We start from the raw sequence: 15,446 nt of genomic DNA, 5'->3' as shown, positions 1-15,446 counted from the left end.
TCGAGATGCTGAGGCACATGCTATAGTTGCAATATATCATTTTAAACAATGATTGAGTGTCCTCAAAACTTGGCGTAACTTTCTGTTCAGAAAAAAGAAAAATCACACACACAAAAAAAAAAAGAACCAAAAAACCCTGTTAACTATCTGCTTAAATTTACTTCAAATTAGTCTTAAACACATGGCTAAAATTAAGCAAGGACTTTACTTGTTTCCCTGATCAAATATGTGAGTGCATTTACAAACTGCTGCCTTAGGGAAGTAGAGTGCAGAGTCTTCTGTACAGGACGGTTAAAGGTAAATCAATCAAAGCACACACAATGAATGCCCATAGGTCTTTAAAGGCTGATACACTTCTAGATGGGTTTTCACTTCAGCCACCGGTGGCTGAGAGCGTGCTTGCCCAGCTGATTAGAAGATCACATTTTTTTTCGAAGTATGGACTGTAATGGTGGTTAGAGGTGGTATTTCAAACCAGTAATCTTTCTTTTGGTGTTTAGTGCATGTTGTGGGAAGCAGTGTGTACAAATTAATGAAGTTTTTATTCTCAGCAGAGGAAAGAATCTTTGCCAATCCAACGCATGAGTAAGAGAAGGGGAGTAAAATAAAAGTACTGTAGTGTCATAGCCAATATACAGCCTTGCAGGTTTTTTTGTCTTATCTGGTGGAAAATCAGAACTGTGATTTGAAAATCTCTCTGGAGATTTTCAAGACCCGCCTGGATGCAATCCTGAGTAATGTGTTCTGGGCAATCCTGCTTTAGCAGGGGAGTTGGACTAGATGATCTCTAGAGGTCCCTTCCAACTCTGAAAACTCCGTGATTCCATGATTCCATATCTTTTATTCCCTTGCTCTGGCTTTCTGGGCTAAGACATAACTAGGATTGTAACTTTGGGACTACTGCCATGAGTCACATCCCACCCACAGATGATGCTCTCATGGGCACTTGTCCTGGTCCACATCTCCCCAGCCTTTAGAAAGAACCAGCACTTTTTCTGCACTCAGAAAGTCTCACAGAATGAGTTATCATTGAGAGTGGAAGACCGGTTGGGTGTTTGATAGTTCCTGTCATTTAAACTAATTTTTGTCGCAGATGAACATTTAACAAAAAAGCATATCTAACACCTGGGACCAGCTCATTTGAAAGGGCAGCTCTTTTCCCTTCTCCTTCCCCGTTGCCATGGTTGCCATCACAGCAGGACTTGGCCTCAGACACAAAATCACTCATGTAAGAGGAAAGCTATGAAAACTCCTGGGGTTTGAAACTCACTCCAATCCAGCCCAAATCAGTCCCACCACGTTGACCTCTTGGGCATGTCAGAGGGCTCCTTTGGCAGTAGCTCAGAGAGGAATCAGCAGGAAATTGTGCAGGGGGCATGAGGGGACCTGGAGGCTTCTCCAGGGCTCCCCCACCAATGAGGACCCCAAACCTGCCTCCTGCCGGAATTAAGAGCCATCGCCGGTCTCACCACTTTCTACTCCAGAGGCAAGGTGCAATTCTTTAACCTGACAACTCTGCATCAGCATAGAGTGCCATTTAAGAAAAATTCTCAGACTGCATTAACAAGAAAAAAGCAAATAAAAAAGCTTTTTACTGCACAGACCGTTCTTCCTCTGGGGAGAAATGGAGAGAAGCCACAAGCCGTACATGCAATTCTTACCTACACTGCTTAACGTGATAAGGGAAGGCAACCAGACACTAAATGGAGCAGAGATTTTATTAAAACAAAGGGGTTTGAACATAGTTTTAGCTACAGAAGTAGTTGTTGGGTTAATTTCTGGACAAATGTATGCTTTTTTTTTTTTTCAGTACTTTGATTTTTTACCACTATTTAAAGCCTAAATTCTCTTTTCTTCTTTTTTTTTTTTTGTTTTAACAGAATGAGCATGTATGTCAAAATAAATATCTAAATCTGTTTATGACACAGTGCAAATGTCTTCTCTCTTCCCCACTGCATGCCCCAAATGGTGATACCAGAATGCTATGTGATACCTAAGGTGAGGCAAGGAAAAGTAAAACATTGACTAATCCCAATAACTCCTGCCTTTCAATGCTCAGCTGAATTCTCAATGGAGGAAACTTGCCTTGATGACTATAACTTACCTCTTCTCGATGTTCTTCTCCAGAGCGCTGAATATACCACCTAATAGAGGCTTGCTGGGACTTAGGAATACATTCCAGAAAAGTGGAATTAAATTCTATGCCAAAAATCACCTTTTCATCAGCAGTTTCATGACTAATGCCTGGAAAGCAAACATGGTACAGGAGATTAACCCTGACCTGTTTTTTAAAGCAATGGGAAAATAGCCTGATTCAGAACAGATGCTATAGGAGTGAGTGAATTATAAAAAAGCAAAAGGAAACTTAACTTTTAGCTTAAACTATAACTATAAGGATTTAGAGGCGGCTGCTAACCTTCCTTCAGTGCAACTGGTTTTTAAGGAGGTCAATAAAATCTGTATCACAAGCTTGCTCCATTTTAAAGTTGAGGCTTTTACCTTTGAGGAATTTAAAATCTGACCTGCATTTTTCCTTTAAGTAACGCAACTACTAAACCTGAACTAAAGCTGCTAAAGGTAGATTGTACACTCTGGTTTGTTCATCCCAAACACTATAAAGGAGTCACTGGGATAAAGTAAACTGAAGTTTACCTTCCTTCAGTATAATTTGAAAAGTTCTGTAGTACGTTTCAGACCGAACACTGAAGGAGCCATGAGCAGATCTGGGCTCCTTTCTTGGCCTTCTGTAAACCTGAGCAAGTAATTTCTAATCTCTGCATCTGCATTCCCCTCTCCAGTCTGTCTTATCTGTGTCTTATCTGCCTTACCATCAGACTAAAGCTGTTCCTTATGCCCTGCCAATAACAGAAAGGAAGGTGAAAGCAGTGGTGTCTCCTAAATCAAAAGTTAGCTCAACAACAAAATGAATGCAATTTGGGATTGTTTTTTTTCAATATAATAAGTACCTATATGAGATCTGTAGAAATTCAAGCTCTCCACATTAAATGCTTTTCTTTTATTTCACTGTGCCACTGAGATTTCAGTAGAGCCAAACAACTTCATGCAGCCAATGAGGTCTCTGGGAGGGAAACTCACACAGTGGAGCATTGAATTTAAATAGGTTTTGGGGCCATAATGTTATTAATTATCGCAAATGGCATAAATAAGCCAAAAGCCTGGAGTGGCACAGGTCAGCTTCACGGTTTTATGGCACACAGGGGTCATCCCCAGCTGGATAAAATTTCTATCGGTGGTGCTACATCAGGGCAAAGGATTAATACCACTTTCTCTGCTAAGTCATTTTACATTTGCCTAGTAAAGCCAACTCTTCCAGTATCTCTTTATCCTTCCAGGAAAATGTGACATTGTCGGCCTTTCTGCTAGGGTTTCTATAACCTTGAGCTTTGCACAGTCTCAGATACCACTGTTTGGAGAGCCATGCTAAGCAGCAAGCGGGGAAATTCTGGCCCTGCGGGAACGAACAGGAGTTTTGTCATTGACTTTAATGGAAATGAGATTTTACCCTGACTTTTTAACTACGGCTGCAAGCACACATGTACAGTCAGAGCCCTCTATATTGTGCAACAGACTTAAGTCTTTGATCCTGTGGCAAGCAGCTCTGATTTCTGCAGTGACTCACGCCGAGATCCGCGGCAGGCATCCAGCACCACAGCGGCATGAAAATAACCAGAGATCAATGGAAAGTGGTGGGATCGTCCCGAATCAAACATTCAGCGCAGCGATACAATCAATACTGTTTTGACTGGGTTGTTCACTTTAATAAGTGGCTAGAAGAGCCCCAGACAAACCCAAGCTTGGTTTTGAATGCTTTTCATTTATTTTACGCTGCCGCAGAGATTGCCGCGCAACCGCAGGATTTCACCCTGACAGCGCTCGCTGTAAGAGAAGCGCTGCAGTTGCCAAAGGAGTAAGCCAGACCCTTTGGCATCTGAAAAGAGGGTGTGGGAAAGGGAGGGGAGAGCCAACGGGGAGGGGGGGGGTAGGCTCCTGTTAATAACAGGAGGGGAAGGGGCTGGTTTGGCAGCTGGAGCCGGGCTTTGGGACTCATGTCAAGTGTATGCGGCGGAAGGGGAGAAGATGGCATGTTCCCCATTCACCCCTGTGGGTTTCCTCACGGGATTATCTCCCCTGTTTTAGGATGAACGGAGGTCCTGGTAGCTACGTGTAGGGGTGTGTGTAATTTTGTGTCATCTTCCTCCCCTGGGTGAGTGCTGGGGAGCATTGCCTGTAAGGGATGTGAGGGTGCCGTCCCATGCTGGCTGCTCCTTATCAGCCCCACCTCCCCAAATTTAACTGTGGGAGGGGTAACATATACGAAGTGTGGCAAAGGCAACTCAGCTGTTTTAACAGTGTTATTCTGTTGAGCTTAGCAGGTTTTCGCAGACAGATGAAGACCCTAACATCAAACTCTGTTGTCAAAGTGACTAAAGAGCAAGAAAGGTGCAAAATACTTACTGTCTTCCACATCCCAGCATTGTGCAACGGGGTCTCCATATTTGACATCTTGCCTTCTGGCTCGCCTATGGGAAGAGCATGCAAACTTGTAACACTTCAGGCATAATTGCTGGAATTCAACAACAAAATACAGAGGAGCTCAGCACATGTGGACTCGCGTTGCTCCCACCCTACTGCTGACAATTACGGTCTTAACTAAAACCAGCTTCACCCTCAAAGCAGCATGTGGCCTAGAGAGATTTGTACCATTGACATCAAGAGAAGGGCCTGTGATTTGGGAAACCACTGGGAGGGGAAAGAGAAAAAGCAAGAGAAAAAAATCTGCCTAGAATGAAGAGCGTGCAATATAGTGACAGAAAGAGCATCTAAACCTGCTTTTAGGAGCACGGGTCATGGGTCTCCTGGTGGGGTGGACTGTCTTGGAAATACCTAAAAACATCCTTAATGTTGTATGTCATGGAAAAGATCTGAGGTTCAACAGGTGATATTCAAAATTGAGCTCAGGCTCAGCCTAAGGTAATACTGACTAGTAAACCAAGCATTAAAATGAAGAGAGAAAAGCATATGTTTTAGTTTGGTAATAAACAATTGACAAATCTGATTATCTTTCATCTTTCTGAACAGAAAAAACGCTTGAGACAATGGTCTGAGATGATCTGCTCCCTTCCACAGCTATCTTGCCTGCTAATGTCTGCGTGTGTTATTTAAAGTCGCTGTGATTTAGCATAATTTCAGTGTAATAGCATTTAAAAAAAAAAAAGAAAAAAAAGAGAAAACAAATTCTTCCTCTGTGGATGATTGTATTTCTCTCCCAAGAGCTACAATAAAAAGTTGCATTTTAATTTTTCAGTAGAAGAATCGGAGACCCAGGGAGGAACTGGCTACTCCCTCATGACCACACTGGAGACAACAGGAGTGGGACATCCTATGTGCAGAGCAATGTCTCGGCAGGAGAGCAGGTTCCTGAAGCCGAGCTGTCCACTGTGGTAAAAGCTGTAGACACACTGGAAGCACAGGCTACTACACAGAAGAAAAATATTCTGGTAACTGATCTACTGGAGGATTCCCAAGGCCAGTCACCCGTCCCTTGTTTTGGAGACACAGACTTTTGGCCTTCCCACCAAACTGCACATCTGTTAAAAAACACGGTCCATCAATCTCCATGTCCCAGCCCACCTCAGGCTTCAGCAAGCCTCATGTGTCACTAACTTTGCAGTGAGCCTGAACGCTTGCTTTTCTCCTTTCATTTATGCTTCTCTGAATTTAGTTTGCTTTGGCTTTGAGGGAAAACGCATAAAGTTCCTTGACACCATGACACGATAACCTATGAGTCATTAACTTCAATGGTTTGTCTAATTGCTCTGGTTCCAGCCCTGCAACTGCTAAGGTAGCAAGTCTTGTTCCAGAGCCTGAGCTCAGACTGCAGCCTCTGACCCTCACTGCAAGAATTACTGTCAGGAAGGCTTTGTCCAAAGGGGAATGAAGAGGCTGTGAAGGACCCTGACTCAACGAGCGAGTTCAGAGCTCCAGCTAAATCAGCCAAAAACTCCAAGAGACACATCCAGCAACTTAGGTACTGCGCTGCTAGAGCCTGCGGTGTGCTCTCCCTCCCCGCAGATTCATGCTGCTGTCCTAGCTGGTGAGTACAGAAAGTTCAGATGAAGCTTCTTTCACTTGAAAAACTGCTTCCGATGCGGTCAAATCACAGTACTTAAATCTCTGTCTCCCTCTCATGGCTAGACCGCAAATACAATTGCTGAGAGTGACACTCTCAACTTATCTAAGTCAAATCAGACAGGAGGAGTTTGTTCATTTAGATCAGGGAATTGAATGTGTTTTATTATTTGCCACTCTGGGGTACTATGTTAAACTCTGCTTTATAACTATGGTGATGCCCTATGCAAAAGGCAGAAGCTTAAGAGAGGCTCTTGCATCTTGGGCAGAATCAGCCACAACCTGGACCTCCATCTGAGCATCTCGTGTCTTAAAGCATTCAGCATAAAAATGGAAAGTGAGGGATTTATGACGTTAGCCACAGTAGCCGAGTTACTGTCACACACACTTAAACAAAGCTATGTTGTCTTCACAGCTCTTTGAGCAGAAATGTGAAACGGGGCCAGAGTATGATCAAATTTTAAGGCAAATGACATGCTAAGTAACGTTCTGATTGGGAACCTCTCAAATTCTTGCAAGCAGCAAGATCTTTTACACCACCTTGTATTTTTTTTCTTACCTTTTAGAAGTGGGGGCATATCTGGAACACGAGTTTCCATCCCAGGCACAGTACGGGTCTCTGGCAAGGCAGCAGTCTGCACAAGCCTTCCCATACGTGTGACATCTGTGCAGAGAGAGCTGAACCAATCCATCCCTGGAACCAATGTACAATTGTTGCTGCAAATCAGGCAAAGCAAATGAATTAGGAGCGTTCTCCAAGTAGCTCGTTTAAAAAGTTCCCCTTTTCAGTGCCACACTTGCAGACTTTCAACCTTGTCCCAGATTTTACAAAACGAGGGAGAATTCCCCCTCTACCATGAAATATTTCTCCGGGCTCAGTGTGAACTGTCCAGTCCCCATCAATCCCTGACAACACAGCAGAGAGGAAGGGGGACTGCAGCCCTGGAAAGACACCAGCACTCAACACCCTTACACCTTTAGATTTGCGCTGTAATAAAAAATCAGAAGCAAACCATGGAAAGAATGGTTTAATAGCGCATTTAAAAACAAGTGGCCGGATAGCTGGTGACGTTAAGAATCTGGGAACTAGGAACGTGTGAATAAAACTCCATCTTCTGCTTCTGATCCTTAGGTAAGGTGGGGATAACATTACTCCCCTCTCCCCAACGTGCGAGCAGATTGCCTGTTGAGACAAGGGTGGTCCAAGTGCTTGCTCTTGAGCCAGAGCTGGCTCATGCAATACTTCCAGCTGGCCTGCCACCTTTTTTCGGGGGAGATGGGTCCCAGCTGTGCTGTGCGTGCCTGAACGGCGAAATACCTCCTCCCGTGTGAGGGAGGCGTGTTGTGCCAGAGCTGCTCTGGCCACTTCTGCGGGGCAGGGACGGATGGATGGCTCTGGTGTCACACTGCCCCCCGAACGTGCACGTAGCCATCATAGAGCTCGGAACTGCCATAAAACCGTTTCCCATCAGGAGGTTCCCAACTGGAACTGGCTCCTGTGACTGCCAGGATTGGACCACCCAGGTTTAGACTGCAATTTTAGAGGAGGGGGACTGGTTTTCAGTCTGTGTGCACACAAATTTTAGCGCAATGAGGCCCTGATCTCTCTTGACTACTAATAAAAATAACAACAATAATAGTAATAATAATTTAATACTAGATTGTAAAGAGATAAGTATTTCTCATGTCCGGAAAATGAATGTGCATTGACTTCATTCACAAATCCCACTACCATATGACTAAATAATTGTTTCCGTGAATAATTACCAGCTTGGGTACACAAATTACTGTTTGTAAGCAAACGTGAATTAGGCAGGCAAACAAGTTCAAACATATCTCCTCCTTCCCAGACACATTTTAAGAGTCACCCATGGAAAGCTTGGCCAGTAACAGGCGACACCTGAAAATAACAAGCTAAATGTTCAGTGTACCGTATAGTCCGCAGTAATTAAACGAGCTTGTGATTACCTGCTTCTGAGAAATCTCCATGGTCGAGATAAACGAAGGGTGCTGAAAAACGAATTAGTAAGGTGCATTAGTTTACACATTCCCCTTTTTTAATGAAAAAGAGAACAGAACTGAACATACAAAAAGTAAATCACAGATCCGTTTGCTTGGTTTAAACAAACATTAAAAACAAAAAGACCAGAAATTACTGAATTCAAGCTTCTAAAAATACCTCCCAATTCTTTTTTCCTGCTGCTTATGAGGCAATTGACTTTGATTCTTACAGTTTGCAATCTATCCCATCCTGGAGACTGGCAATGAGCCTCCACATCAGCTTAAGTTCTTATTAAGCACCATTTGAAAGGCTTAGATGACATTTAAAGGATACATAGGAAAATCCTCTGCATGAGGATGCATTTCACTGCTATGAGAGACAATGACATTTTTGCCAGTGACTGATATAAGAACAGGACAAAGCTCAGAGTATTATCTGTTGCCTGATAGAAGATGATTAATCTAAGCCTGTTGTTTAATGTTAATGCAGTTTGAGGAAATAAGGGATGTTTTTTCAGCCCTTCACCCCCTTCAATTTTCTGGATTCAAAAACAGAGGTAACAGTTATAAATGTTACCAATAAAAACGTGAAGGAATGTCTGTTGAGCAGGAAAAAAAAATAACCTTCTTTTTGTTTTAAATATGATATGTTACATTTGCCCTTGACGTTATGCCTTAAGAATGCAGCAAATTGGTGCACATACTGAAACTGCTGATTACTTGGCAGGCCACTGAGTAATCTTGAAATTTTTAAAGTGATATTTACAATTGGTGTCCAAGACAGTGGGAAGAAGACATGGAGAGCCTTTAAATCAAAGTTCCATCATACACATGACATAGCAAAAGGCATATGGAGAAATATAGTCTTTGAAATAATTATTAAAGATCCTGTACTTACACGTGAAAAACACTGCCTCTACGTTGCAAATTCATTTACTTAGTATGGACAGAAATTCTGGCTAAGATCTTGTACAGCACATAGGAGAGGGGATGTGTGAGAAAGTAATAAAAATGCCACAGATGCAGGTAAAATTTGATGAAAAAGCAAGGTGAAAACTGAAGAAGAGCTATATACAAAGTGAGAAAAAGGTAAAATGAGAATGCAAAGAATGAAAAAGGAACTACTAAGTGGAAAAGAAGATCAGTAGGGAAGACACAGATCTCTGTTTTCCTACTGTAACGATATGTTGACATCAGCTCTCTCATCAGCAATGAGGTTAATCAGAAATTGTGCCTGTGCAACAGAAAGGTTTGGGCTTTTTACAGGCTCAACTTATGAAGAAGTCATTGGTGTTAGGAGGGCTCCGGTTACTTTTCGTGTTTATCACTCAGCGAGAATACCAAATCAAAATGGTCAAAAATGTTGAGCCAGCTTTCACTGACAAAATTAGAACACATTGATAATCAAAACTAACTTTGTTTTGTTTTCTTTATTCTGAAAATTGTTAAAAAATTCTCTGCATTGGTGGAATTTTGTTTGTTCGTTTAAAAAAAAAAAAAAATTGTACTAAGAACAGTCCCCAAGCTGAGACAATAGAATAATTTGCATTAAAAATAAAATACTACTAATAAAAAAATTTGGACTCACAATAAGATTTCAAAATAGAACAAGGCGGGACAAATGAGACTTCCTATGAGTTTCAAAAATCATGGTCTCTTTGGTTCTGGACTTTTTTCAATTCACTTACCCAAAGAATACCAAGGCATTTAAAAATTTAGATAGTGTCCCTCTGGAAACTTGAACTAGTTCCAGTAAACAAACAACCAGACAGACAAAGTCAGTTTGAGCCTTAAAGTCCCCTGAATAATATTTAATTGATGTTGTGGCTGTTAATGTTTACCTTGAATATCTGCAGCTCTTCCAGGACCACCTCCTCCTTAGTCCACTTCTCCTTTGTGATACTCACAACTTTCAGGACTGTGCCTATGTCTGAAACAAACATTCATCATGTAAAACCCACAGTTATTTTTCAGTACATAGGTGCCACTCCATTTCTTACTTCATAGCAACTTGATCACAGATTCTTTTTTTGTTTGTTTTTAACAATTGATGCTGTAAACTTAGGTTACAAAGAGAAATTTAAAACTAAAAACTTGTCCCTGAAGATACAGCTAATGCAAGGATGTAGCCTTCAAATGACATCTATCCCTATCTGCAGCTATTGCGACCTATGTAGCTCTATACAATACATTTATGGTTTTACTGTATGGCTGAGCCAGCACTATTGTAAGGCTGCTCCTGGCAATGACGGTCTAACTGTAACTCTCCTCTACACAAACACACACACAAACACAGACAAGGACATGAATTGGGGTGCATTTGACCCCAAAGAGATCCAGCTTAGGGAACTAAATTGGGAGAAAATTATTTCCCCTTTTTTATAGAATTATTTTTCATCCAGAATAGCACCTTAATCAGAAGTAGGTTTCATTTTAACTTGGGGAGTTAAGCAATGTATGTTTTTAATTTATCTTTTCATTTTAGGGACATTTTTGAACAAAATCTTCATTCAACATCAAAATCTTCACTTAATCATTACAGAAATTACTTATTTGAAGTTATCTGGAGAGTTTTTTGAAGTTAAATCTATTCATCAATTCACCTGAATTAGTACTTGGTGAACAAAATAGCCTCTCATTTCATCTCAGACCATTACACACTGGTGAATCTTGAATGGCCTTAAAAAGAAGCCTAAAAACTGCTCTGGGGAAGTGGAGTGGGTGCTGGGATGTGCAGTGTGGAAATAACACAGCACAGCTTAGTCCTAAGCACGATGCATAGTATTGAAATGATGAAAAATAATCCATTATAATGGAAAGAATGAGATTTTCGTTCTTGATTTCCCAAACTGCTGAAGATCATATTACCAATAATACCAATAAAAGCCAAACGTTTTTCAGTTTGCCTTATGTATTAAAGCTTGTGTTTGTTTGTTTGCTTGCCAAAGCCAGCATATGTACAAGTTAGTTGCATACATTCAAACGTATAATAAGCTTCTGATCTTCTGCTGCTCAAAATCTCCTGGGTTACTTGGTCTATCTGTGTTCAGTCTCCCTATATAATATTTGAAATTTTATCTTTCGAGTTTATTTTTTTTTTCCATAGGACAAGTTTAGGGGATAAAATAGAACAAAAACATGTGCTTCTGGAAAAGAAAACTCACTTTCCAGGGAAGGCACTGCAGAGAAATACGTATCTGCGTGTTATGCATTGCCACCTAGCGACTGCATGGTACACGCTGGCCTTGAGGCGGCTAAACCTGACCATTTAGTCGGAAAGAATTAGCATTGGTGCTGGGTAGCAACAGTTGACCTGGGAGTATTCAAGTTGCTCGTCTCTCAATATAATTTTATCCCTATGAAAAATTTTATCGTGGAGTATGGGAAACGTTTTAAAGCAATCTCTGTAGCCACTAAAAGAGTATTTTGTACATTTTAACTAGTGAAACCATCTTTTCAGACAGATAAGTTTGAAATTACTTTTTCTCACTGTTATCAGAAGAAAAGTAATTTTTAGTGAGTACTACCAAGTCCCAGGCTTCTCACAGATTGGGAATGTGTTCCTCTTCCTTCTCTGTTGACTACGTTAAAGATTGCATTCAGAAAGCAACAAGGATTTTCCGTCAATCATGGCTAAAGTTTATTCCCAGCCTTCTCAGGCAGCAGGGGAGCAAACAGCATTTAATCTTCTTTTTTATGAAACTATGCTTTTCTCTCTGACACCACGGTACTTGACTTGTGGTGATCATAGAGGGACTCTCACACCGTGTTTTTTTGGAAGACAAGAGTTGTGAGAAGGATTGAGCTGAGAGACATAAATGGTCCAAGAGAGAGGCTATATCTGGACTCACATGTGTCATAACACAGCTGGGAAGATCTTGAAGGCTGAGACAATCCACATTTTATAAGTGGCAATGGCTCTGTGACAATTCACTCCTTTCCCTGAATCACTTATCGGACTACACTGTGTGACATCAAATTTGCTTATAGGCCAGACAAAATGCTGTGCAACCCAACAGCACTGGGGTAGGATTCAAACAGAAATCTTAATCTCCCTGCAGCTCAAGGCAGAAGCTCATCCACTGCCCTTGAAGAAACCTTTTCACCTCCATGTACCTTAGTTTCACCTGCTGTGAGATGGGGATAACAGCAATGACCTCTTTATTAAAGCGTTCAGATCTACCAGTAAGGAGTGCTTTATAAGACTCATAACTAGTGAGAGAACGTCAAACTGTGAATTAAGAACACGAAATTCCAGCAGAGTAAGACGGTATATTATTACTGCAGAAATGTTATGAATAGGTACGTTAATATTTCTTAGCATACCATGCTGTTGGGTGATTCATCCAATTTAATTACTATGGTAAAACTAGACTTTTTCCTTAAGGCATATAACTATCATAAAAATCTAAATAGATACATAATTATCCATCGAAAACCTGCAAAGCAGGTTTCTTCCCAGACAGAGTAGTTTAACCTCTCTCTGTCCAATCCTAGTCCTCTTGTTTGGAGCTATTCATGTTGCTAAGTAATATCTTTCAAAGTATTTAAGTGGAATTTTTGCTTTAGGTTCAATTTTAAATCTTTCTTAGCTGTTCAATGTCACATGAGATTTAATGCAGAAGTACCACGTCACTACTTATAATGGGAAGTACTCTTTGATTTTTTTTTTCTTTTAATTGTGTATTGATGTGCTGCCAGCAGGAATTGGAGCCAGACTACCATGTAATGTAAAGATGCGTACTGAATGATATTCAGAGGTTAAGAAAGTCCGGATACTCTGACCCTTAACTGGTTTATCATCCAGGGGCCCGGAGGCATTAACATCCCAATGGTAGCAATCGCTTGAGCTGACAAATTAATCTAATCTTAGCATTTGCATGAAGACCTGGCACAGAATCAGGAGCACCTAAACACTTCCCAAAGCTGCATGCATAGGAAAAAGATGTTAGTCAACAGGTTTATTCAGGACCTGGTGGAATAAAAGTGTTCTTAAAGGATATGGTTTGCGCAGAATGACAGTGGAAGTCCTCTCTCATACCTGTTCCTAGGAAAATAACATCATATTGCCCATCCTCTGCCATGACGTGATCCACCACAATCTGAGTCAGACGATAGTCCACGTTGATTCGAGTGAATACGGGTCCTCCCGTCACTGGGTAAACGGATTTGTACATCAGTGGATGGCGTTTAATAAAGCTAATGACTTCATCGGGAAAGTCTCTGGTAGATTTTATGAGCGGATCATAGGTTTTGCTTGGACACTGAATGAGAGAGAGAGAACAAGAAGATGAGAGGGATATTAGGAAAGACGTACAAGTAATCTGCAGATTTCTTGGTGCAGGAGGAAACCTGCCTGGTCCAGATTAGCTATATCAGTTTGTAAAGCACATTTGTCGGTGGTTGGCAATTCGATTTACGCTTGAAAAAGCTCAGTGTTGATGTGAAAGCGTGGGAGCACACTGGCAGTGTGTCCTCCTCTGGTTCTTCAAAGGGTCATTTTCTTCCTCATTTCTCTGCTCTCTTCTTCTCTCTTCATTTTAACTTCTACTCAAAAGCTCTTCATCTTCATTTTCCTTTATCCTGCTCCCACATATTCTCCTTTATCTTTTAAAACCACCCAAAACTTGTTAGTTTGTTTCATCTCTCATTTTTACTACTACTCACAATTATAAATCCTCTGTTCCTGTTAGTTATATGCCCACACCTGCAACTGCTCGTAGATATGGGAGTTGGACTAGACGATCTCTAGAGGTCCCTTCCAACTCTGAAAACTCCGTGATATATGCAAGTTTTGAAGAAAAATTGTTATAAACTTATCTTTTTTCTCAGTCAGAGATTTTGACAACCTAAATTAAAACTTAGGGAGGGGGATGAACATTCTTAGCTTCTCTAAGATACTCAGGAAAAGAAGACAGCATTAGAAAAGAGAAGTTCTCTATTTCATGTTGGATAAAATGCAAATTAATTCATATTTATTGCATTAACATATCTGTAAACACAAACAACTAAAAGCTACACAATTTTTTTCAGTTTTATCGCCAAATAGTCTTTAAGACCATGACCTTAATATTCATACCACTATCACCAATAATGAAAACAAATGATTAATATTAACATGCATGCAGTATATTCAGTACTGGTTTGCACTTTGAACTTTTTTTTTTAATCATATATTGGAGCCAGCAAAATTTAGCCATAAACAATCTAATAATATAGGACAATACCTAGTTTTTCCTTAAATATTTAGAAACTACTTGTATATAATACCATAATGTCATCAGTGTAGGCCCCTTTGGAAAATTGGTCTCATGAATAAATCACAAATTAAATCTATATTCAAGCAGAAACCAAGTTTTCTGTGAGAACACTTGTGACGACAGTAAGATATCAGGCTGCTCAGTGATTTTTCTCATCCCAAAGAAAGCAGCGCTTGGTCACCCTTACTTCATTTTTTGAAAGCATTGCTTTAAAACTGGAGAAATTCTCATGATGGGCTCGGTCCGTCCTTAATGAATTTCACCTCCTTGGTCCCTGCCTCGCTCATGGGCGCCGTATCACGTTGGATATTTTACAAAGACTAAGAAATCGTCCGGGGTGAAAGAGACCTGACATGCTGTCTAGCTGTCATTTCAAGGCACAGGTACCAAGATGCAGTTAAATTTGCTACGTGCTGAACAAACGAGTGCAGGTATCAGCGTAACAGCCTTTCAACAGCAAGTCTAGAGTGCCCTCCGGTGGCTACCATGAGAGAACCTCAAGTATTTAAAGCACAGGATCTTCCTACAGATCAAAGTTTTTCTGCTTTTTATATTTCTGCTGCTCTTAGAGAAGCTGAGTTTCTGCCCTGTTTGATGCAGTGAGCCAGAATTGGGCAAGATCCTCACCAGCATGCCCCGATGTTAAACTAATGGCTTGATTTGTCTTGGCAGATTCGCTCAGAGTTACTGTGGCAGAAGGCCCCTAATAAATGCTTTAACCATGTTCATTTTTTCAGACTGAAACACGCACGTCTATCTTTTCCCTGTATATTACCTTCAATCAGAGTAGTAGTGAACAGGACACCCTATACCTCTTGTTTAATTTTATTCTAGCAAAGGCACATTCTCCAGATGATCCCTTTAGCTTCTTTTTTCTTAAAAGTGACTTTCCTTACTCATCCACATAGCTGAAGCTCCTGCTCAGGTCCATGGCTCAGCTGCTGCAGTATCCTTTTCTCTGGCTTTGAACAGCACAGTCTCATCCTATTCTGGTCCAGACCACTGCTACAGACACTTCCCCAGTGTCACTCATTT

The 15,446-nt window shown here is 41.0% G+C and overlaps 1 protein-coding gene across 1 annotated transcript in view; it reads right to left on the bottom strand.

Annotated features, from left to right (window-relative positions):
- SEMA3D (semaphorin 3D) overlaps positions 1–15,446 on the bottom strand; it is a 146,386-nt gene that overhangs the window by 9,601 nt on the left and 121,339 nt on the right. The window contains exons 12-17 of the mRNA XM_082498678.1: positions 13,193–13,415; positions 9,993–10,081; positions 8,119–8,160; positions 6,710–6,867; positions 4,477–4,541; positions 2,105–2,244 (exon numbers count right to left, since the gene is read on the bottom strand). Of these exons, the coding sequence (XP_082354804.1) occupies positions 2,105–2,244; positions 4,477–4,541; positions 6,710–6,867; positions 8,119–8,160; positions 9,993–10,081; positions 13,193–13,415 (717 nt within the window). The remainder of the gene's footprint in view (positions 1–2,104; positions 2,245–4,476; positions 4,542–6,709; positions 6,868–8,118; positions 8,161–9,992; positions 10,082–13,192; positions 13,416–15,446) is intronic.

Source organism: Vanellus vanellus (assembly GCF_965231255.1).
Source record: "Vanellus vanellus genome assembly, chromosome: 1".
Classification (NCBI taxonomy): domain Eukaryota; kingdom Metazoa; phylum Chordata; class Aves; order Charadriiformes; family Charadriidae; genus Vanellus; species Vanellus vanellus.
This window is presented reverse-complemented; position numbering and strand designations above follow the sequence as displayed.